General features: G+C 39.9%; 2 protein-coding genes across 8 annotated transcripts in view; one reads left to right on the top strand and one right to left on the bottom strand.

Annotated features, from left to right (window-relative positions):
• The first annotated feature begins 681 nt into the window (after positions 1-681).
• LOC122862948 (pro-opiomelanocortin-like) lies at positions 682-5924 on the top strand. The gene is made up of 3 exons (XM_044168860.1): positions 682-928; positions 3992-4118; positions 5120-5924. Exons 2-3 carry the CDS (start codon positions 3999-4001, stop codon positions 5705-5707), a joined length of 708 nt encoding a protein of 235 aa, XP_044024795.1. The 5' UTR covers positions 682-928; positions 3992-3998; the 3' UTR covers positions 5708-5924.
• A 959-nt stretch (positions 5925-6883) lies between these two features.
• The window catches only part of LOC122862946 (protein EFR3 homolog B), a 31968-nt gene continuing 15933 nt past the window's right edge, over positions 6884-22918 (bottom strand). For all 7 annotated transcript variants that reach the window (XM_044168855.1, XM_044168857.1, XM_044168858.1 and 4 more), the window contains 20 exons: positions 22225-22375; positions 19775-19896; positions 19266-19415; positions 16521-16655; positions 15683-15761; positions 15067-15202; positions 14766-14927; positions 14432-14543; positions 13499-13550; positions 12406-12578; positions 12211-12286; positions 11910-12071; positions 11423-11554; positions 11259-11326; positions 10995-11119; positions 10472-10563; positions 10258-10306; positions 9796-9902; positions 9640-9689; positions 6884-9546 (listed from right to left, as the gene is read on the bottom strand). In XM_044168855.1, the coding sequence (XP_044024790.1) occupies positions 9441-9546; positions 9640-9689; positions 9796-9902; positions 10258-10306; positions 10472-10563; positions 10995-11119; positions 11259-11326; positions 11423-11554; positions 11910-12071; positions 12211-12286; positions 12406-12578; positions 13499-13550; positions 14432-14543; positions 14766-14927; positions 15067-15202; positions 15683-15761; positions 16521-16655; positions 19266-19415; positions 19775-19896; positions 22225-22375 (2239 nt within the window). In that variant the 3' untranslated portion in view covers positions 6884-9440. The remainder of the gene's footprint in view (positions 9547-9639; positions 9690-9795; positions 9903-10257; positions 10307-10471; positions 10564-10994; positions 11120-11258; positions 11327-11422; positions 11555-11909; positions 12072-12210; positions 12287-12405; positions 12579-13498; positions 13551-14431; positions 14544-14765; positions 14928-15066; positions 15203-15682; positions 15762-16520; positions 16656-19265; positions 19416-19774; positions 19897-22224; positions 22376-22918) is intronic.

A 22918-nucleotide genomic window follows, 5' to 3' on the forward strand; every position in this document is an offset into this window, starting at 1 on the left:
AAAGCTGAATGTGTATGGTCCTGGTATTAAACAAGTGAAAGGAAAGTTATTTTCTTTTCAACAGCACAGACTTTTTCTTTCATAAAGCACTGTGTGTGTGTGTGTGTGTGTGTGTGTATGTGAGTGTATCTTCTCCATTCAAGGTGTAGCCGTGACGTGCAACCAGTGAGTCAGGTCTTCCTAATGAAGTTTCCACACAGGAATACATGCACACCTTGTATACCAGGACCGCCGAAAAACGATCCAATCAGTTAAATTGATTTACACACTTCACTCTGGCTCTCCAGCCTTTTTTTAAAGGATGCTACTCTCAGCGATTAGGACTGACCTTTGAGGGATTTAGAGCCGGGATTGACAGGGGTCCACTAATGAACTGCAGTTGTTTTTATCAGTGTATTATAATGAAAACATGCAGTCAAGAAATTTACCTGAGAGAACTGAAACATCTCAATAATCACCCATTAAGGATACTTGAAGTCTTGAAAGATTGCAACCCAACCAAAGGAAGAAGCAGGAGGAGGAAGAGGAGGGCAGCAAGTTAACAACTGGTTCACTAATGCTTCACCTGTTGTCTGGTGACGTGAGCTGCATCACTGATTAAAAAGTGCGTGGGTGGTCTTTATACCAACCATATACACAGACACACAAATACACACTCCTCCCCATCCGGAAAGGAGCAGGAGACCCCTTACCTCAATCACACCCTGAGGCCTTGAGACTCCGAGCTCTGTATCTCATGCGTCTATAAAAAGAGCTTTCCTCCTCTAAGGAAGCAACAGCAAACCCTCTCCTACTGAGCATTTCATCACAGAGCAGAGAGAAAGCACAAGAGGAGGAGAGGGATCACAGTTAAGAGTCACCACTCTGGAAGATCTGTGGATCAGCGGAGGGAGAAAAACAAGAGAGAAAAAGAAAGCGTTTGGAAAAGGTAAAAAAAAAAATGTCCTGAACTTGTTTGTGGATTCTTGTTGTTTTGGCATGGATCAAAATTGTGTCTGATTGTTGTGAGCTTTTTGTTTTTCTGACTAATGAGCACTATTTTCATTAGCCACGCTCGCTTATTGATTGATTTAGGATTTTCTGACATGTACAGCTAGATTTGCTCTGTAAATTATCATTCAAGTGGATTTATATTTCATAGTTACACCTCAGCTTTTTGAAGAATAGTATAGTTGTCTTAGGTGACATTTGAATTGCTTCCCATTAACATATACCTCTACAAACACTACTAATCTACAGATGCTTTAAATAACTCCATATACAATTAACAAATAAGGTTTCAATCTATTTTGATTGCAGCTCTCAGGCTTCTTTTATCAGAATATGTCTGTGGAGAGCAGAGCTCAGCTGAGTGAGTCATACTGTAGGAAGAGTGAAGACGAGTCTCTGCCAGAGTTACAAAGACGATGGCCCACCAAGGAGTCACTCCTTAGAATTACAGAGAAGGGAGGGAGAAACAACAAGATGCAATTTCCCAACAAAGGAAAGAAAATGAACTCATCCCCTGTTAGACATTTAATGCAGCAAGATAAAAAAAAAGTGAAATAAAAGGGCGATGGGATTTTCTGAAGGAGCTTTAAAATGTTAATGTCCGTGAAATTAGGAATTAGATGGCCAGCAGGATGTCACATTTAGCCGAGTACCGGTGAAGATTAATTGGTCAGTGCTAAATCTTAAAGTTTAGTTACATTTTTAGGATAGGATGAGAAGTGATAATATAAATGGCAAAAAAAAGAGATAAGGGAGAGGCGCCTGCTCTTTGGAGATGCATCACAAGGGAAACCATTCAGTGTTGTCATTTATTGAAAGAACTCGTTTGTAACTCTTCCTCACCACTGAAGAAATAATATATTGTTTCTGAAAAGTGTGGGACCTATATGAATGCAGCCTCTTACAATACCTATACCATGAATGTATCCATGTATGTACATTGATCACTGTCCTTGAACTAGCATAACATTTGCTGTCCACTCATCTCACAAAGCGACTTTAACTAATTTCACCTCACTGACCTTTCAATTCTTGGCTGCAGATCTCCCAACTAACGTTAGAAAGGGCAGTATAGCTGAGGAAATTCAAAGCCTATTCACACGAATTACTAAATTACTACAATCATCATTGTTGTGTGCCATTGAACACATATAAAGGGACTGTTGGATTCATTTTATTTGTCCCTGGTTCCCAGCAGAATTACTACATTGAATTGCAAGACATGTGGAAAATGTATATCAACATAGCTTGGGGATTGTATGGAAATTAATGCAGTGGGAAAGGGGGTTAGAAACTTATATTTAACATTTAAAAGAAAGACACTCCCTAGGGCCTTTAACATTTTATTTGGACACTTCCCTTGACTTGCAAAAAAAACCAACAACATCCTCCACCCAAATATCTCAACTCAGCCCCAATTTCAGGATTATTATTTGTTAAACATAATAATGATAATATGTTAAACATAACACGTGGTGCGTCCTGTTTACCGAACATTCCAGTTGCTTTCTATTTTTTTAACCAAGAGCTGCTAAATGAACAGTTCTTACCACTGACATTCAATAAGCGGCAATGAGATTCATCAGCACTGTAATATTTCGGCTTCACCCATTAGTAGAACAGGTTGGGTTGTGCTGAATTTGCATACTATCGGCTAAAGTTATAATCCTTAAGATTTCAGTCCTGGTTGATTTGGGGACTCCTGTGGTTACCGTGGTAACAACAAGTGTGGTTTTATACTACAGCAAAAACTCTTTGAGCAGCTACTTTGTCATAAATACAACAGAAGAGCAGCTGGTGTATCAACCAAACAAACCCATGTTGTTTTAATAAAGAAGCTATTGAATAGATATTGCAGAACAAAATGCTGACCACAAATAGCATCAAAAATTAAGGATTATAACTTTAACTATATATGATACGTTTAACTTTACCATAGTTTTATGTTGGCCATTGAAAAATTGGCATGCTCCTTAGAGAGAGAGCTTTGCTCAATCCTAAAAAAATAAAAAAATCCATGTAACTGTTTTATATAACTTTATATATATATATATATATATATATATATAAAACTTTGTCCTTCACCCTCCGCCGGTGGTCTCATCCTTCGAACTTGGGTCCTCCTCCTGGGAGCTTGAGGGTTCTGCGCAGTATCTTTGCTGTTCCTAGTACTGCACTTTTCTGGACCGAGATCTCTGGTGTTCTCTCCCACATTTCCTGTCTCAACAGCTGTTGAAAAATAAAAAGACCCTGCAGACTACCTTCCCTTAAGCAAAAAAAAACCCTCCCATAATCCTCCCCGTTTTCTCAACTCTTATAGAAGAGACTCCACTGTCACATTTTCCAGCATTTTCATTAGAAACCACTTTTTTTTCTTTTTTTCTCAAGTATGTTTATTGAGTTTTGTTCTTTTTTGTAAAAACACAGCAACAACAGAGCTCAGCACAACACTGGTCTACACAATCAGCATGAATAATAGTGACAGAAATAAAAAAATAAAAATAAAAGCCAAGATATAATAATAAAAGCTCAGATAACATGGGCATTACAATTACAGTGTTATAAACAAGGTACAGAAGGGGGGTTATAAACCACTTTTAAATCAGATTAATGCACCACTGATAAACATGACCATCTGTTACAGTGCGTGTTGGCTGGAAGGGGAATGTTGATTAATGGTATCTGAGCAGCTATTATTCAACCATGACACACACAGCTACAAATCCACCAATTATCTCAAAGATGGTGTTGAAACAGGTCAAGTTATATAAGGAATGGAGGAACGTGTTATGCAAGTACAATGATCAAGAGACACCTACTGTATTTCTTCACACACAAGTGCCAATATCTTCCTTTTCAGGCATGATTAAGTGAATATTTGAGCCTGTCGGGACTGGTGTGTTATTAAAGCCTTTTCTGTGTTTTGAAGAGAGTTTCCCTGCTGTGTTTTTACTTTCTTTTCAGCTCATAGCCTTACTTGTGTTTCTGTCCTCCACACTAGGCTGAAGATGGTGTGTCTATGTTGGTTGTTAGTGGTGGTGATGGCATATGTGTGCGTCCCCGGGTTTGGGTTGGTGTGCTGGGACAGCTCCATCTGCAACAACCTGAGCAACAAGGGAAGGATACTGGTAGGTCAAACTGTCCTCTCCATAATCTGTTTCCATCTTTCTATTTCTTTTCTGTTACTGCCATCTATAGGCAAGGCTAGGTGACTTTATTACTATAACGATATCACACAGCGTAATTCAAAGTGCTTTAAACAGAAAAAACAAAAAAGACTAAAATAGAAACGAAGAAAAGGTCAAGAAAATAAAATAGAATAAAAAGTAGAATTTTGAGCTTTGAGCAGTCCTGACTTTGGAAACAGCAGTTGACAAAATAATCTTTCCTCAAGGTCCATTTAGTAGGTGTCCTGGAGCTTTCGATCTTATCACACAATCTTCTTCAGATTATTTTCTGAATCTTTCGATAATCAACTTTTAAGCCAACATGGACGAGAAGTCCTTATTGAGCTCAGAAACATTAAAAAAATTAAACATCTTTCAATTTCATGACAACAGAGCAAACACTGTCTGCTCAGGAAGATCGTATGATATGATCGAAAGCTGGACCTTGTGACAAACAAGATGTATTGCGCAGACCTCAAAGCAGCTTTAAGTTTAATTAAAATCAATGGCAAATATTTGTTTTAGATTTAAAGTGTTAAGTGTTGAAGCAATTCTAAAATCTTTGAATCTGAAGTGATGTGTTCACCTTCCTTGGAGTCAAGCTTTTTTAGAAAGACTTGAGAAAAGCCCATTGCAGTTGTCCAACGTACAAGAGATAAAGGCATTGGTTTGTTTTTCTTGTTCAAGTTATTATGCACATTGATTTTTTCAATGCACATGTTCATGGAGTCTATGACACCAAACTCATTTGGTGATTCAGATCAAAGTCTGTTTGAGTGTCATCAGCATAATGATGATCAGAACCTTCCGCTACAATAAATCAGTATCAAAAAAATAAAATAGGCTAAAGTCAATTGCCCATTTGTGTATCATCATCAACTCTTCTTGCTGCAAATAACTCACAGATAATAACATTGAGTTTTCAAATGTTTGCTGGTGTCTCTGTTATTCCTTCCACACAGGACTGTATTCACCTCTGCATGTCTGTGATCCATACTGAGTTCCCAGAGCTCAGCGCATTGGACCTAAAGGTTAATGATAACGATGACCTCTTACTCAGGATCCTTCCAGCCACCCTGGTCTCTGAAAACAAAATATCAGAGTCAGATCTGAAAGCCCACAGCGACAGGCGACGCTCCTATTCAATGGAGCATTTCCGCTGGGGCAAACCCTCTGGCCGCAAACGCCGGCCTGTAAAAATTTTTGCCTCTTCTCTGGAGGGAGGGGGCTCTTCTGAGGCCAGTTTCCCCCCTCGGGCTCGCAGGCAGCTGAGCAGTAACGAGGATGACACAAAGGGGGACCGGAATGGAGAAAGTAATCAAAACCAGGGATTGCTGAGGGCGAGGGTCAGCTCTAAGTCACATGTCCCTTTGAGCCCAGAGCAGAGAAAAGACGGGACCTATCGAATGAGTCACTTCAGATGGGGGAGCCCACCTGCCTCCAAACGTAATGGCAGCTTTAAGAAGTTGCGGGAGGAGAAACATCAGGGGCAGCTGGCCAAGCTCTTCAGGAACATTATAGTCAAGGATGTGCAGAGGATAATGGGCTGAATGGAGGATGGAGGGGAAGGGCAGGGTAGTTGAACGAGTCTAATAGCCATTGCATGTTAGTACCCACAGGTCTTCATTTTAAATTACAGAAACTTGTCACTATCATTAGCATGTTGTTGAATGTCTTTTCTGGGCCAAAGGTTTGTCTCATTAAAATCTTAACTAAAGATAAGAAACAAGGCAGTTTTCTGTCGAATAAAAACAACGATGCACCCACTGACTGCCTTGACCTTCTTGGTCTGACTTGAAAGCTTTCTTAGGAGTATTTCTTTCTTGTGGGAAACATCATTATTGATCCAAATGTTTTGTAAAAAGAAGGAAACAGAATGCCATTCCAGGGCAAAGGTGGAATCATTCTGTTTGTGGCAAACAATAATGGTAATTGACTGACTTCATTTGATAAGCACAGACTTACAACATGAACTATAAGGATTATTATCAATGACGCCAGCCACCTGATGAAGGCCACGAGATGCAGCTGAAAGCATCAGAAAGGAAAATTTCCACTAAGTGGGCCGTGTGCAAAGAACTGACTGAAAAACAAAATGACTAAAATCTAAAAATATGTATTAGCATTTTACTGGAGACAGAGGGGGAAGGCTGATGACTTATGGCTTATATACAGGGTGTAAACAAAAAAATGTGTTAACTTCTATACCACAGAACACAATTGTGTAATTTGACATTTGAAGCAGAGTTTCTAGGCTAATGACTTAACGTGTCCATTGTTTTTGGATACTATATTCTGTTGAAGGCTGTAACAGTAGGAGAAAAGATGCTGCTAAAATACACATACATCGAATTTAATTCTGATAAACCGCCCAATCAGATGACAGGCATGGCAATGGCAAATATACAATACAAGCACTGATGCAAGTAGCGTAACAGAAACAAAACACTGTCCATTACAGGCAGTTGGAGAATAACACTATGAGCACCTTTGAGGATACTTAACAATTGCTTAATACTGTGTTGAACACTGGAACTGACTGAGCACTCAAGGTTGCAGTCATCTGTGTTTGCGCTCAGATCTCTTGAACCATTCATTCTTTTCATTCCCTGCATGATGACGCTCTTCAGCTTCCTGTATCTCAGGTAGATCACATTAGAAAACAACATTCTTCTTTATCAGGATGACACTCTCATCAATAGCAAAATAAAATCAGAAACAGATGGTTATGGTTACAGATAAATTTATTGTACAATACAGCAACATCACTAGCATGCAAAGTCAGGTATGACACTCATAAGGCATTTTCTCCATGTAAAAGCTGCCTTTGTCACTAGGTAATCCAGTTTTTAAAGTGCAAAGTTCACAGAATGAATAGATTTGACCTACAGCACTACGTTGTAAACAGATCTATTAACCAGACATGTAATGACAAAAGAAAGATTGGATTACCATCAGTTAATATTACATTACACGATGCAATGACAACAAGCACACTGGTAGATTTACAGGTCTTCACTGCGAAGTCGCAAGATGCTGAAAAGACAATTTTACAAGGTGTCACTGGAAGGTTTCGACAGCTGCACATTGCTCTTAGATAGCTTGCTCTTCACTAACATGGTGGAAAGAGTCACTGGACAAAAACTGTAAACTGTGTTTGGTCTTGGGTAATGACGATAAAGACACACAAATCTGCATGAATGTTCATATAGAAACATGAACGAATACACTCATTGACTCACACACAACTGCACTGACAAAAAGGATAAACAATATGATACGCTAGCATGTGATGTGTGGACATAAATATACATAGAGGACACTACGTTGTAAAAAATAATAAAACAAACAACTAACTGGACTGTAATACATGACAACATTACATTAAACAAGATGGTTGCAAGATGGCTGCAACACGTTTCACACCCGATGCAGTTAATTCACAGAAGCGCAGGAACTCTTATGTCACAAAACTGAACCATCACAGCACCACCACAACAGAAGGTACAATTAAAAACACACAAAAGGATGTGCTACCAACGGTTGGGCCGTGTTAGCGAGGCTAGTGCCAAATTATTGCCATTATACTTCGTTGTTATATCTGTGTGTGTATGTGCACATACACGTGCACACAAAATGGCTTGAAAAATGGCCGAATGAGACAGATTCACTGCTTGGAGGCTGCTGCAGCAGCAGCAGTACAGCATAAAAACAGAATGCAAACTCATTCGAGCAGGACTAAGGGTGTAATGGCAACAATGCAGGTCATGGTCACACTGTGGTGTTAAAACCTGTCTCAAAATCTGTGGCTAGAAATTAAGTTGAAAGTAAGTTTCAAACCTGTTTTCTTCCAAGAATCTATCAGATGGGCTCATTAATACTTTAGCAGGACACAATCAGACTTCACTAGTGTCATCTACTGGCCTCGAGATGTTGCAGATTTCTGCTGTGGGCTGTTCAGACCCTTGTCTTTTTCATTTCATGTGATGCTTGTTACTTATTTGACAGCACGATTTTAACAAAAGTATATGAATATTAACTACGTAGCTTTCTCCCTTATCTATGGACACAATCAGTGCAGTGGCAGTCTAAAATTAGAATTAATATACAGTATAATACACACAAAAACATCCCTACTCTGTACACCAGCTTAAAGATTTATATATTTCTCTGTATATACACATTTATATGGAAAGGAAAGAAAATACAAGATCTTTAATTATCTTCTAGTGTTTGATCTGGTAAACATCACGGTAAACACTTCAGATCTTTAGAAGTTTAGTGTGGACGTGACTGTGGTGCAGTGTGTGTGTTTTTGTGTATGTTTAAACTTGAGTCACCTGTAAGGCACACTCACTTTGGGAGGATAGCACACAGATCGACTGTCATAGTTCATTTTAACCACGGCTAAAAACAAAATAATAAATTAGAACAAAAAACTAGGTGCAGGAAATAAATGCCCGTCATGAACAAAAAAGCACTTTTGGCTAACACTAAAAACAGAAAACAAAAAAATGGTAAATCATTAAACACTGAAGACAAGATGTTCAAGAGCTGAGTAACTTGGGAGATGGGAAGGAATAGCTTTGTATACATTTATCCATATTTCAATCAAACATACACAAAAAAACACTGTCAAGTTAATTAAAATGCATCTAATTGTATACGCTCTTCCTGGCCATAAAATCAACAAACAATAAAACAAATAAAAAACATAAAATGACATGAGAAATTAGCAAGATTGGTCAATAAAATGTTGTGATCAAGGGTAGTATGGCACCCTGTAAGGGACAAACAGGTCAAAAGAATGTCCAAGAATTGCAGCTATCAAAAATGTCCAGTTACAGGGCATGCAACGAGTCAATTCATTCTAAAGCCAATGAAATAACTTTCAGTCTGTCATTTAATTTGTCCTCGCAGTTCTTGGCAATTTCTAATTTGAAAATCCAACCAGTGGAGTTTCTACAGGCATCTAAGGAGAACTGAGGAAAATAAGTGAAATAAATGTTTGTTTTACTGCTGCATTTAATGACATTAGCCAGCTTGCTTTGGCTGCAATCACAGGGCAAAATTGTCATTTCAGACAGCTAAGTTAATCAAGAAGTAGCTTGTTCTTTAGTTGGCTTCAAACAACTGTGGTTTTCTCTTCACTGTGGTTGTTTGATTCCATGATCAAGATGCCTTTACAGTGAGGATCGGTTGCTGCCCCCCCCCCCAAAAAAAATCCCTTTTACTGTCCTCAAATGTTAAATAGTTCTGTAATTTTGCTGTGGACTTTCTGGTCTAGTACACACAAAGGTCAGGAAACTTCATCTCGTAGATGGGTACAGATCGACTCTGGCTTTGGCCGTAACCTGAAGAAATGGTTCCAGATGGGCTGGGCGGGGGTCTGAATGGGAAGAGGAAAGTCAGCAGTCAGCAAAAAAATCAAAAATGATTCATCAAACACTATTTCATTGGAAATATCTTAACCATCTCTTACCTGATTGTAATCTCAAAGATCTGATTAAGTTTGCTCTGCAGTAGTGTGGCCTAGAAGGGACAAAAAAACATCACATATGACAATAGTACAAAGTTGAAACAAGAAGAAAAACAGTCTGAAAAATAATATGGATAACAGAAAATTTTTTTGATGTACCCTGGCACCGCAGTGAGCAGCTATCTCTTCGAAGGGGGCCTTCTGAAACTTCTCCACCACTTGTCTCCTCCGCTCCCTCTCCTGCTCCTCCATACCCACACTGTCCACTAGAGGGAGACACAAACAATATTTAAATGTCAATAACGCTGCAGTATACTGTATGTTGAAAGTGACATTGTGGCATTAGTACTTCTTACAGTAGTGAAGGAAATCTCAACAATTAATTCCCCTTAATGTTCTACAGCCATGCTTATTTCCATTGTTAATTTCATTGCAACTCATGAATTTGACAAAAGAAGTAACCTAAACTAATGTTAGATCATTTTCTTTGTTTTCACCCACATTGGAGGCCCACAAACACAAATCAATAGAAAGTTTTACGAAACAAGTGTGGTGATACTGCGTTGATACTGCGAAGTATTTTATTTCAAACCACAGAAGTTGATAAGTGAGTGGACATACCAATGGCATTTTTCAAGGTTTCAAATGTGATCTCCTCTGCTGGTGTCCTCTGCAGAACAGAACAAGAAAAAAGTACGATGCAGTAATAAGGTAAAATATCTTGAGAGGTGAAAAGCTCTATGCTGAAATGTTTTTCACAAATGCTACACTTCCGTATAGTGGGCATATTTGAGTTCTAGACCATGAAATTGTTGTAAATGCTTTTTGCCTTTACCTCCTCTTTCTCTGGACTGTTTCGGGACTCCACCTCCACCTGCAGTGAGATGGTTTCCCCAATACTCTTTCTCTTGGACAGACGGTCCTCATCTGGAAAGAGAGTGATGCATTTTTTGAATATGTAAAAACGGATTAAACCCAAATAGAAACACAGAGAGACTTTGATGGTCTGACAAATGAATATAAAAGTGAACTGAACTCTAACAAAGTTAGAGAAAGACTGTCCTTCAACTCAATGATCCAAGCCCCAGAGCTGGAAATGGGTCTGCCTTGATGAAGTGTCCTTCAACAAAACAATAAATCCCTGCTAGCTCCAGGGGAGTAGTTCAGCTCTGCATTTCCATACAGGAATGAATAAAGCACCCAGACAAAGTTGTAACATGCTGGCAAGTCCATAAACATCATTATTTACTTGGAGAGAGGCGCATACTCATTTCAAGAAATCCTCCACTTTGCCACAGTTGACTTTTGAACTCAGTGATACATTATAACACAAGAGATGTATTGTTTGAGCTCCTTACCAGTATACTGGGGGACATAAGGCGTAGCCAGTTTCTCTGTGTTGTAACCACTGCCTCCGAGGACCTCGGTGATCTTCGACTGGAGGAACAAAACATCCCCCTCTACCTTCTCCAGTGAAGGCAGCCTTGGAAGAAAGTGTGAGTGGAGATTTTGTTTTATATAGTAATTAGGAAACATTTACTGCCATTATTGCATATTTAAATATCAAATTTAATGTTGGTATGGTTTGGGAGGAAGGAGGATTGAATGCAGCTGGTACATACTTGGGATTATCAATGAAGACATCCTCAGGCAAAAGGTGGGGACTTTCTTTCTGTCTCACCTCAATTACCTGAAGAGCAGAGGAAAAAAGGCAGTTTATTAAAAAAGGTTATTGGTATTCAGACACACACAAACAGAGTATACACAAAGAAGCCCAGGTCCAGACCTCGTGTATGTGCTGGCAGAAGGCTGGGACGGTGGTGAGCTGGCAGATAAGGTTGAGGTAGGCAGCAGCAAGGGCATGAACAGCACAGCGGTTATAAACAGGCAGAGCCTCGTCAGTGGACAGAGCCAGGTCCTGCACAGGAAACAAAGAGACATCAGCAAGGATCCCTGGACTGTAAAACACCCTAAGGAGCTCAATCACACAAATATACCATAACTTCTTAAAATGCGCTCCGACTATAGATTTTAGACTTGGTTTTATGAATCTTGGACTGTGCCCACTTCTTTATCTTGTGTTGTTATATTGGTATTTATACATTTTATTTATTGTCAGTTTAACCACTACTTTAAAAAGGTATTTCTGGTTTTATCTCGTGTTTTTGTGTTGGCAGGAATACTGTGTCTGGGAGTAGTAACAGCAAATTGCACAATTATTTCATAACAAAATAAACAAACAAGTAACTACAACACATTACGTGCATCAGTACCTGCAAGGCGAGTGCCAGTCGAATGAGGTCCACCACCACCTCTTCGTTGGCCAGCTCCACGCTGAGAAGACCCAACAGAGCGAAGAGGGTCTCGTAGTGCTGCCGACCGCTGCTCTGCTCCTTACAGCCCAGGTAGATGTGTCGGTACAGCTGCTGGCCGTGCTGTGAGAAGGATGCACAAGGAGAATGATGAGTCAGAAGAAAGACAGAGAAAGAGGGTACTTGAGTTTAAGTACTCTAGTTTTTCTGCAGGTCCATCACACATGTAAATATTTCTATGTTCAAAGTTCAGAAACCTAACCTTTTTCATGAATAAGTTGTCCTGTCTGGAACACTTGTCAACTTTAAGCTTGAGCACAGAGATGTCCGAGACGATTCTGCATAGAAAGACGGCACAATGATTAACACAAATTGTCACTCAAGTACAGCCAAACTCCAACACACTACAAATTAGGCCTCACAATATACATGCAAACCTGCAGACACACCCACACACCTTATGTTTGAGAACTTGGGCGTGTTGTCGTGCCTGTCGATGAGACTGAGAAGGATTTGGAGCACCAGCAGCCGAACCTCTGGATCCTCTGTTAGAGAGAAGGACAGCAGCGGCTCCAGGAAAGAGCTGGGCAGTGCTGTCAGCATGTTGGTGGTCTGGAAACCTGCCGTCACCTGAGAGATTGATGGTCACAATGGTGGTTTACAATGTTCCTTAAAATGAAGAAAATTCATGTTGTCTGCAGTGGAGTGGTGCTTTTGGCCTTTATAGAAGGCAGGCTACAAATAATCTCTAAGCACATAATCAGAGGGCTCACCAGGTACATACATGTAACTGTCTACTCACCTCTGGCTTGCCATGTCTGGAGTTTGCGGATATTGTCTAATGAGGCCACTGACTGAGCAGCAATGAATCTGTTGCAGCAATTCTGATGTTTGACTTTGTTTACATGAATTAAGACACTTTCAAATGTACATTACATGTTGGATTGAAGCGAACAGTGTGTCTACCTCCTGTTAGTCCTACACTAGCAACCTGGATGGATGGGTACTTTCATAAGCACATATTTAGGGTTTGGTAAAAATGACATTACCAGAGAAGTAGCCCTTGCTCGCGCAAACATTCTTTAGATCATGAAAAGACAAATGTGAAGCCATGCAGAGAAATGAAAAGATTAAAGAATATCAAGAGGATGGAAGCAGACCATAAGTACTACTGCCAAAACGCACATGGCTTGTAGAAAATTAATTTTCTCAAGAGCTGCACGCTGATTGTTAGTTTGATAGTACTATAGCTATTGAGAAGTGAAGTGTCACTGTGACTGATTAGAATTAATTTAGTCCTTGTCTACAGTTATAGCATTGGGATAAACACAGCTAGTAGCACTATTATATTAACTACCTTATTAAAACCATAAAACGCACTGGTTTTGGTGACAGACTGACACACACATATTCTCTCTATTTCACATTTGTTTAAAAATAAAACTGGTGATCATCACCATCTTTGTTTGCACCTCCTGCTTCAAAACTATTTAACAAAACACATTTCTGAAACATTCTAAATTTATAATAATGCAAGGCTGAAAATTTACCTGGACCAAGGACTTAAGTAACATGATCTGAATCATCCTGGTACCCTCAGCCCTGGAGATGAAAACAAATTAAGATACATATTAAATACCTATAAATTCACCAACATTCAGGTCTACACAGATGTGTTTACAAAGTACTGTCAATTGAAGGATGGAATAAGTAAGATAGAGAATTACCAGGGTATCTGCACATTTTTTAAGTACAAATTTAATGACTTTTAAGATCTTTAATACCTCTAAAAAGGAAAAAAATAACATTAAAAGAAATCGACAAACTAGACTACAGTATACGCCGTTTTATTGAATTTGAATAACTGAAATATTCAGTGCACATTAGCTAACTTAACTACTTCTCATTAAGAATACATTAAAATAAAACTGTATGGCGAATGTCTTTAGTAGTCTGATGAATGGTAGCTGAAGGCTTTGCCAGAGCGGCAGTGGTGGAAGAAGTATGCAGATGCTTTACTTAAGTTAAAGTACTAATGCCACACTGAAAATACTCCACTACAAGTAAAAGTCCTGCATTCAAAACCTTACTTAAGTATGAAAGTATTATCAGCTAAATGTACTTAAAGTATCAAAAGTAAAAGTCAAAACTCATTGTGCAATAAAATGGTCCCTGTCAGTTTTACTGTTATATATGATGTTTTTGGCTTAATATTACCGCTACATTAATGTGTATGTTGAATTTTACTGCTGTAGTTTAAGGTTGATTAATTTTAACTACTTTATATACTGTTGGGTAGTTTAATCTATAGCAATGCATCATATTCTATTAGATCATCATATATTTGTAGCATTGCTGTCCTTTGAGTCAAGAAAAACAGCCCTGTTTTCAGCTTTGTGACGATGCATTTTTTGATACAAGGGGGGTTTAAAATACTCTCAGATGTTCTCAATATGTGTTTGTGGGATTTATGAGTATCTTACCCAGAGCCTGTGGAGGGCAGAGCTGGGTGAACCCCAGGGACAGGGATCTTGCCCATGATGAAGAGCATGACCTCTGACCTCTGGTATGTTGGTAGAGTGTTGGCAAATGAACCTGAAAGAGACAGAAAGAGAGATGGATAAGAGATTTAAAAAAGAGAGAGATGTGTGTGGAAGGAGAGAAAAAATAAATTAATACTAGTATGGAGAAAACTCACATGTACACACACAGGCATAAACACAGACACAAGTGAGAATAACATAAGCACCACAGACAAACCGATCCAGTCCAGGAGCCTCCCAGACACACACACACACACACCGTCCAAAGACTCACCGATGGTCCTGATAACAGCCTCCTGCAGCTGCCTCTCCTCATGAGCTTTGATAATCTTGGTACCGATGTTGGTGCTGCCGTCATAGGATCCGGTCAGCTCGTAGTCCACACTCAGACGGAGCTGCCGCAGCAGGGTATTGAACACCTCCAACACTGTGGGACCTGCATACACAAACACAAAATTATTATTATTATTTATTTTATTTTTTTTTACATCTGATGTATCATGTATCTGATCCCACTTACAACATGCCAGCCAGTACCTTAGTGTGCGTGTGTGTGTGCGTGCCATTCTTCTCACCTACAGAGCCGCTGGCTGCGATGGCAGCTGCCTCCAGCAAGACTTCCACTATCCCAGCTCGCACTGTGGCTGAATTCTTGCTGTTAGCATCCAGGTGACCGAGAAGCTGCTGGATGACCAAGTGAGAGTGCTGCGACTAAGAAAGAAGGAGAGAAGGAAGGAAGGAATGAAAGAAACCAGATTGAAAAACATGCAGGAAGAAAGAGAGAGAAATAGTGGTAGAAAACTGGTAAATTAAAGTGAGTCATTCAACCAGATAACTAAAAGCTTTGGAGATAAAACACGTCACTGACTTGCCTTTTTCATTCAGATCCAAAATGAATCACAGCTATGAGGAGACGGGTTGATGCCCAAAAGGAATCTTCAAATATCTCTAATTTTCTAAGCTATTTCTGGCTGTAAATCAGTGACAACTCTAAGAATACTGGAGCTGTTTCTACTTTGTGCCCTTACAGTGATAAAAGATAAAATAAAGATAAAAACATGGTACTGTGCAAATCACACAAAATGGTTCAGGATTCCATTTGGGCCTGAATATTAGGTCAACAGAGTGAAAGAGAGAAAAAAGGGGTGAGGAAAAGGTCTTTGCTGGATATGTAGGCACTGTATCACTCACCTGGATGGAGTACATGATGATTTTGAAGCAACGCACTGCAAAGGTCTTCCCCTCCCATAAAGAGTGGTTATCTAAGTGCCTGGGGGAACACAGAGAGAAGGAGGAGAGGGATGGGGAGCATACAGAAGATGTAAAATTAACCTTATGGTCAGCCTGCTACTCCCACCATACCAACAACTTCAGTGAAATATAAAGCAGGAAGGATTACAAACACTAGCGTAGATGCAGGGAATGAAGCCAAGAGGGGTAAAGAATAGGTGGATATACAACAGACAAAACATTTAAAGTCAACTAAATACAAAAAGGAATAGGCATTAATGTATTGGGCTCAGAGAGATACAGGAATATGAGCGCATGCAGTGAAAGGGAACGGCTGAGACAGATAAAAAGAGAGGTGAATTGATTCAAATAAGAGAGAGACGGAGGAAGCGTAAGATGGATAGAGAGACCGACAACTAAAAAGAAATCACAGAGGACCATGCTCAGCCACAGTTAAATGCAAACATCACAAAAGATGACCTTTGACGCACAATAAAGATGCAAAAAAGCAGGGAACCTGCAAGGTCTTGTCAGAAAAGAACTATAACCTCAACATAAATGCAGTTCTATACAATTTAAATGACCCGTCTGCAAACGATGCACTCACATCTAGTCAGAAACAACTGTGTAACCTTGCATTGACCTTGTCGCGCCCCCTCGGGTCAATCAGCGCACAGATAAAAATGCTGCAATATAGCACTGAGATGCATCCTTCCTTCAGGTTTAGTCAATACGTCAAGAACAAATCACAAAAAGAGCATAGATCTCGTGCAAAGAAGACTTTGCGGGGCTGACTCACATCAGCACGGGTGTGACTGCATTCTTGATGTTGCCATAGGCGGCTCGTCCCAGGAGCTCCCTGAAGCAGCGCTCCGTCAGCTCCACCGGGCTTTCCTTCTCCTTCTCCGACGCCTGCAGCGGAGAGGGGGAGCGGCTGGTAGGGAGCAATGCAGGTGAGAAAGCAGAAAAGAAGGAGAGGAAAGAGCAGGGAGGAGGCGAGGAGAGGGAGGGGAAGGCGAGTCGGAAGGGGGAAGAGAGAGACAGAGAGAGAGAGAGAGAAGGGAGAGAAAAAGCAAGAGTTTGAAATCAATTTGATTCAATAACATTAACATTTCCACAAAGGCTCAATTTTATACCAAACGTTATCGAGACTGCTGTGCCACTGCAGCCTTCGCTCCTGCATTTTACCCCTGCAGTTTGTCTGCAATGAAAATTAAGTGACTGTGTTGGCCGTCATGTGTATACACATTTGTGTATGGCACATCTGTTATGACAGTGCCTGGGACAAGTGGGCACTCACACTGGGTCCATCCTTTCTTTATCCTCATGCATAGTTAAAACCTCCACCATAATAACTCTATCTTGGTCATGACTAGCCTTGGGTCCAGCAATGATGACATAATTTATTAACAGCCTAACTCTTTCATCTTGCCTGCTGCTGCTGTGAAGGACATGTGGCTTCCTGCCTCTCAGTGCCTCTTCAAACTTCGCTCAAATCCAAAAAAGATTGGACTGGTGAAATTTGAGGGGAAATGGAAAACAGCAAAACCAAGAAAAAAATACAGGATTAATACACCGGTTTAACTTTAGGGCACAAACTTAAATGAAGCCATTTTCTTTTAGTGCTGCTAATGTGGACAACTCAGGTGAGTTTTATGCTCCTGTTGTTGAAAGGTTTAGCATTTCTTCAACCACTCTCATTGACCTCTGTCCAATTGAAAAGTACCTCTAAAAACATCCACAGGAGACTTCATTGTGAGGTCACCCTAATAGCCTCTCACTGCACAGTTTAGTCTAATGATTTGGAAACTCACAAGGAAACATTTGGCACGAGGAGAAATCTGCATCTCCATCATCTCAAAGTCTACTTGGCGACTACAATCTGACCTCGTATCTGCTTTTATCAAACAATTCACAGAGGCTGTTTATGAGTCTGGAGTGTGTACAAGGCATGTTTAAAGGTGAGGATCATTTTCCACTGAGTCAATGCCTGGAGGAAAATTGCTTGGGGAACATAAAGACTTTGCAGGCACATTCACACAACATTAAAACAAATCAATCATGCTGGTAGCTGTTCTTGAGGTATAACACACAAAACAGGGCCCAGTGAAAGATTTCAGTATCTCCAGAAATAAACTTTCTACCTAAATTAGTCTCAACTGTCAGAAGGCTTTGCTGTGCCTGAAGTTGATCTTTAAATGAACTTGTACATGTGCATGGGGATTAATGTAGAGAAAAACGCACCATCTGTGAGATTAATTAGACTCTGTACTGACTGCTGTGGCTAAATTCAATGTGGGGAGCAATGGAGGATGCACAGCAGGGGCAGTCCTCATAACACACACAGAGCGAAGGGAAGCTGAGAGGGAAATGTGTCTCTCTGCTGGAGTGTGTCTGTCTGTCTCTGTCCTTTTCTGACCATCTGTCAACAACCTCCCCTTTTCCATCACTCTACTTTCTATTATCTACCAAACACCCAATCTTCCAATGTTCTTCTTACTGCCCTCCCCCTTTGCTCCCCTAACCTTCTAGTCTCGGCATTGACGTCAAAGTGAATTTCAGTATGTGGAGTGCTGCCAAGCGAGGGAGGCTCCAGACTCTGCATCTCTCTCTCTCTCTCTCTCTCTCTCTCTCTCTCTCTCTCTCTGGCAAACTCTGGCTCTCAATGTTTTTATTCTCCACCCATTGCACTATTTCTGTTCTGTTTCTGTCCTTTCATACTCTCCCCCTTTTCCCTTCAATCCCCCCTCTCCATCTCCTGGTGTCTTTGTCCTTGGATGCTGCAGGTGGGGAGCAGAGCTGTCAGTGGGTTCACTCAGTGATGACAATGATGACGAATGACGTGGGTGATGGCTGACTAGACTGCCAGGACAAATGTGGCCTAACGTAAGACAAACAGCACCAGTCGGCTACAACAAAATGGCTCTGGACTGTGTGACCGAGGCATGGCGGGTCAACACTGCCCCATTTTGGGTCATCAACTTTCTCACCACACGTGGGCACCGCCTGGCCTGTTGTGTGAGGATGACACAGTAACACTGGGGCCATAGTTATCAGCCTTAAACTGCAGTCAGAATTTTTTGTAACTTTATAAATCATGTGTTCTTCAATAAAAGTGCAAAACAAAATAATAAAATGACAATATAATACAGTACCTAATATTTATAACAGGCTGTTAAACTTAATGTAAGAACTTGCAGTGTGTTTGAGCCCAGAGTTTTACTGCAAACAATTCTACAGTCTATTAGTAGGTAAAATCTTCCATCCATTTTCTACATAATTCACATTATCCCCTTAAATATGATCATATAAGCCATATGAAGGAAATCATGAGTGAGGAAAAAATAATGCAAACAAATGATGAAGTGATCTCAATAACCTCTGGGATATGGCAAGTGGCAGTATGCCTAAATTATCTTGATATTCTAAAGTAGATTAAAAAGCAACACTTTTCCAACAAATTTCCATTAAATATTTGCGACAGGTCTGATGAACAGCAACATACAAAACCCCTTCGGTTGACATTTTCCTTGTGAACACTAACCTCTCTGTACGCTCTCCACTCTGCAGGTTGAAAAGCAGAGAGGGGACTATCTTGTCCATGTGCTGAGGGTCCCAGATGTTGGCCTGCAGCTCATCATTCACAGTCTTCCTCACCACACCCTGCAGGCCCTTGATACCTGCCATGCGGATCCTGGAGGTAACAGTCACAAACATCAGAAATCATTTAACTGGATCTATAAATAGATGATTATATTTAAGAAATAATATTTTTGTCCAGTTTTTAAGTCTGTATCCCTCAGTGTTTGGCTGTTACCCTTTATTCTGCAAAGCTATATTTAACTGTTCAAAGATGTCACTTTGTCTATTTTCAGCAGATGACAAAGATGACAACAAGATCACTTTTAAACTTTGTTTAAGGAGATATGAAAAAAATGTCCATGGGGAAGCAGTAGTCTAAAAAAAAAAAAAAAAAGACTTCCTGAAGTAGTCTAAAAACAGCAGTTACTGAATAATTCTTCCTCTAGCGCAATCAAGCATCTGTCCACTCACTTGGTGCGGATGTCAGGGTCCTCATAGCTAGAGTGGCACATCTCACTGAAGCGTGACACAAAGAAGTCATAACTGCGGTGGTACGATGGTGTATCCTCTTCTATGTTGGCAAACTTCACAAACTAAGAAGGGAAGAAGAGGCAAGGGGAAAAATAAAATAAAATACATTTTCATGTAGAAAGTCTACAACTCAAGAGATTTACAGTAATAATTCTGGTCCTCAAAAGCCCACGTTTATTAAGAGTTTATTTCAATTTGATTAAACATTCTTTAATGAAATAACCATAAATCCCCATGGTGAATATCTCCTAAATTAAAGTCAAACACCAGCACCATAACATCTCATTAGGAGTGAAAAGCACAGGGCAGAGGGGGGCTCTCCCACTGGGCCAGAAAATGTCACCATTTAAACACGCTGACATTTAGCTTCACAACATTCTCCAGTTAATAAATTATGAACTGGATTTTTTTTAGGATCGAGACCGAAAGGATACTACCTGCAGCAAGAATTATATAATGAATAATCAGTAAAGCAGATGGTAATTTAAGTATAGAAATTCCCGCAGTAAACCAAAATGCAAGGATAAAACGAGGAGAGTTTATGTAGAAAATGAACATCTAAAGAAGCCCCTTGTGAATCTATTTCCTGCGTACAAAATGAGTGTTTGGAGTGGTTTTGAAATTAAATGAAGTACCCTTGAGCAAATTAAATGAAGTGAACCCATAACTGCGCTTGTGAAGCTGCTCAGCTGCTGCAGTAAATGCTGCAGCAGTTGATACCCAGAAACTGCCCAGTATTACTGCCAGCTTCAAGGTATCAATGTATCAACTCTGCATCTGCTGAAACAATCACTTTATCTAATTGAAAGCATTAAGAATAGGGTCTAAAACCATAGGCGATGGAGAGCTGGAGATTATAAATGTTTTTGTTGCAACCAAAGGCTACACCAGGAGAAACTTTTCTATCACAGAGCCATCCATAAAAGTAATGGCAAGTTGACAGAAACACTAACTTAGGTGTTGATGTGCTGAAAAGCTGTCTTGTGTTAGAAAGGGCTCTGCACTACAAGGTTTTAGGTCAGTGAAATGGAAATCCAAGAAAACCTGGCCGCTCCTTTCATCTCTCCCTGACACTGTTCTGCTTAAAATGAGCCATACAGTACACACTAAGAATGACAGATGCTATGTGGTAGCTGCACTAAAAAATACAGTATATGAATAGTTCTATGTGTGAGGAAGCTCAAGGTTTCAAGGTGTCAGCCCTGAGTGTATTTATGGGCTGAACAATTACAGCAAAACTAATCTCAATCAATATCTTCATGTTCAACAACAGGCACTCTGAATGCAAAGCTTTAAATTAGCACATACGGCAAATTTCCTGATTGTGTGAGCACTGTGATACACAATTAATTATGTAACACTGATGTGTGTGTGTGTCTATAAGAGTGTGTATAAGAGTGTATGGCCTTGCATTTGTCCTAAATACACACCCATGAATGTGTGCAAGGGAGATTGATAGTATGGAGATTATGAGCGAGAGGCTGGCGTCGTGTCTCGTCAATCTGTGTAGACAACTGCAGAGCTTTGCCAGTGTGGTCTGCAGCTAATCTGTCCTCTGATGACCTGGCCCACAGCGCTGATAGCTGCTTCCTACATCAGAGGATACTCATCACTCCCGCTCCCTCTGCCCCATCACTCTCTTGCTGAGCTCTGATCTTCCTCAAATATCAAAGGCAGTATTCCTCTCAAGGTTAACATCTCTTACTTTGTGCCATCACTTCAGGAAAGTAAATGCGCCCTGTCAACTTCTGATTAGATAATACTCTACTGAAATGGGCAGAATTTGATGCGACAGAAAAGCTTAGAAACTAAGGCACATCAGACACACATTAGTGACTAACAGTTCGAGGATGTGGGTATTTATCTAAATTTATATCAGTAAAACAAGCTGTCTTAGCTTTTTTATGTTTCTTGTGACCATAAGTCTAGGCAAAGTTTTTTTTGCATATTAAATTATATTTACAGCACAAAATTGCCTGTGTTTGGCTTCTGCAGTAAATTTAAACTGTACATCCTTAGAAAAACTACTTGAAATGAAATCATGCAGACATCAAGTTAAACAAAGTTGGATAGTGCATTTACTGTCTCTCTGAATGTAACGACTAACTTTCAAGACTTATAAAGTTAAATACATCACTTGATTTGCTTATTTTAATATTTACCATAAATGATCACAGTGATATAATTTGGTTGTAGATACCTTTCACACTGTATTTCTTCTGCAAAGCAATATAGCCCTTGCTAAACAAAATGCTAAAGGTTTGCTTATCATAAAGGAAGAATGAAGCCACCAGTTTTATAATGTGCACGGTTTTCTTTGTTTAATTGTTTCATAGCTACAAAACTATAAAACATTTGATGGACTCTGTAATATAATCCTGGAAACTCACAGAGTTGGTTCCTAGGATCTGCAGGTTGGGCTTGTCTGACTCTAGCAGCTTGCGCACCATCTTGAGGAAACTCTCCACAAACAGGTTGATGCTCTGACAGTGGCAGGCCATCAGCAGCTGGTCCAGGGCTTCCATGGCTATGCACACATACCTGAAGACGAGGGGAAAGAGACACAGACACCATTAACCCTGTAGGAAAATATAATCTGTGTCTGGGTATCACATACGGATAATAATAAAACAGACAAACTCTGGAGACTCGCATTGCAAGTCATGAGTCATAAAAGACAACAACTTCTGTGGCATATAAAGTAAGTACAGAGTGTACAGAAACATCACCATCGAAGACACCAGCCATGTTGTTTTTGTTAAAAAAAAAAAAAAAAACAGATGTGCCCTCCTGTCTACTTGGCACGGAGTGCAAAATAAATCATTTTTGATTATACAGAAGGAAAAGTGTCAAGAACACATTCATTCATTTTCCCCGGGCAAGGAGTTTTTTGGGGGGAGTTTTTCCTTATCCGAATCGAGGATCTAGTAAAGCCCCTTAAGGCAAATTTGTGATGTTGGGCTATATAAATAAAATTTACTTGACTTGACATAATTGGTGTAAATGCAATGGCATAATTTTACAGTTATCTTTATCCTTATCCAGTTTGCATGGATGCATGTGATATGTACCCTTTTAGACAAA

Source organism: Siniperca chuatsi, linkage group LG16 (genome assembly GCF_020085105.1).
Source record: "Siniperca chuatsi isolate FFG_IHB_CAS linkage group LG16, ASM2008510v1, whole genome shotgun sequence".
NCBI classification, from domain to species: Eukaryota; Metazoa; Chordata; class Actinopteri; order Centrarchiformes; family Sinipercidae; genus Siniperca; species Siniperca chuatsi.

Bases quoted from the DNA above. Each gene is read 5' to 3' on its own strand.
- LOC122862948 (XM_044168860.1), top strand. From the start codon at position 3,999: ATGGTGTGTCTATGTTGGTTGTTAGTGGTGGTGATGGCATATGTGTGC. The intron at 4,119-5,119 runs GTAGGTCAAACT...CCTTCCACACAG, and splicing joins GCAACAAGGGAAGGATACTG to GACTGTATTCACCTCTGCAT.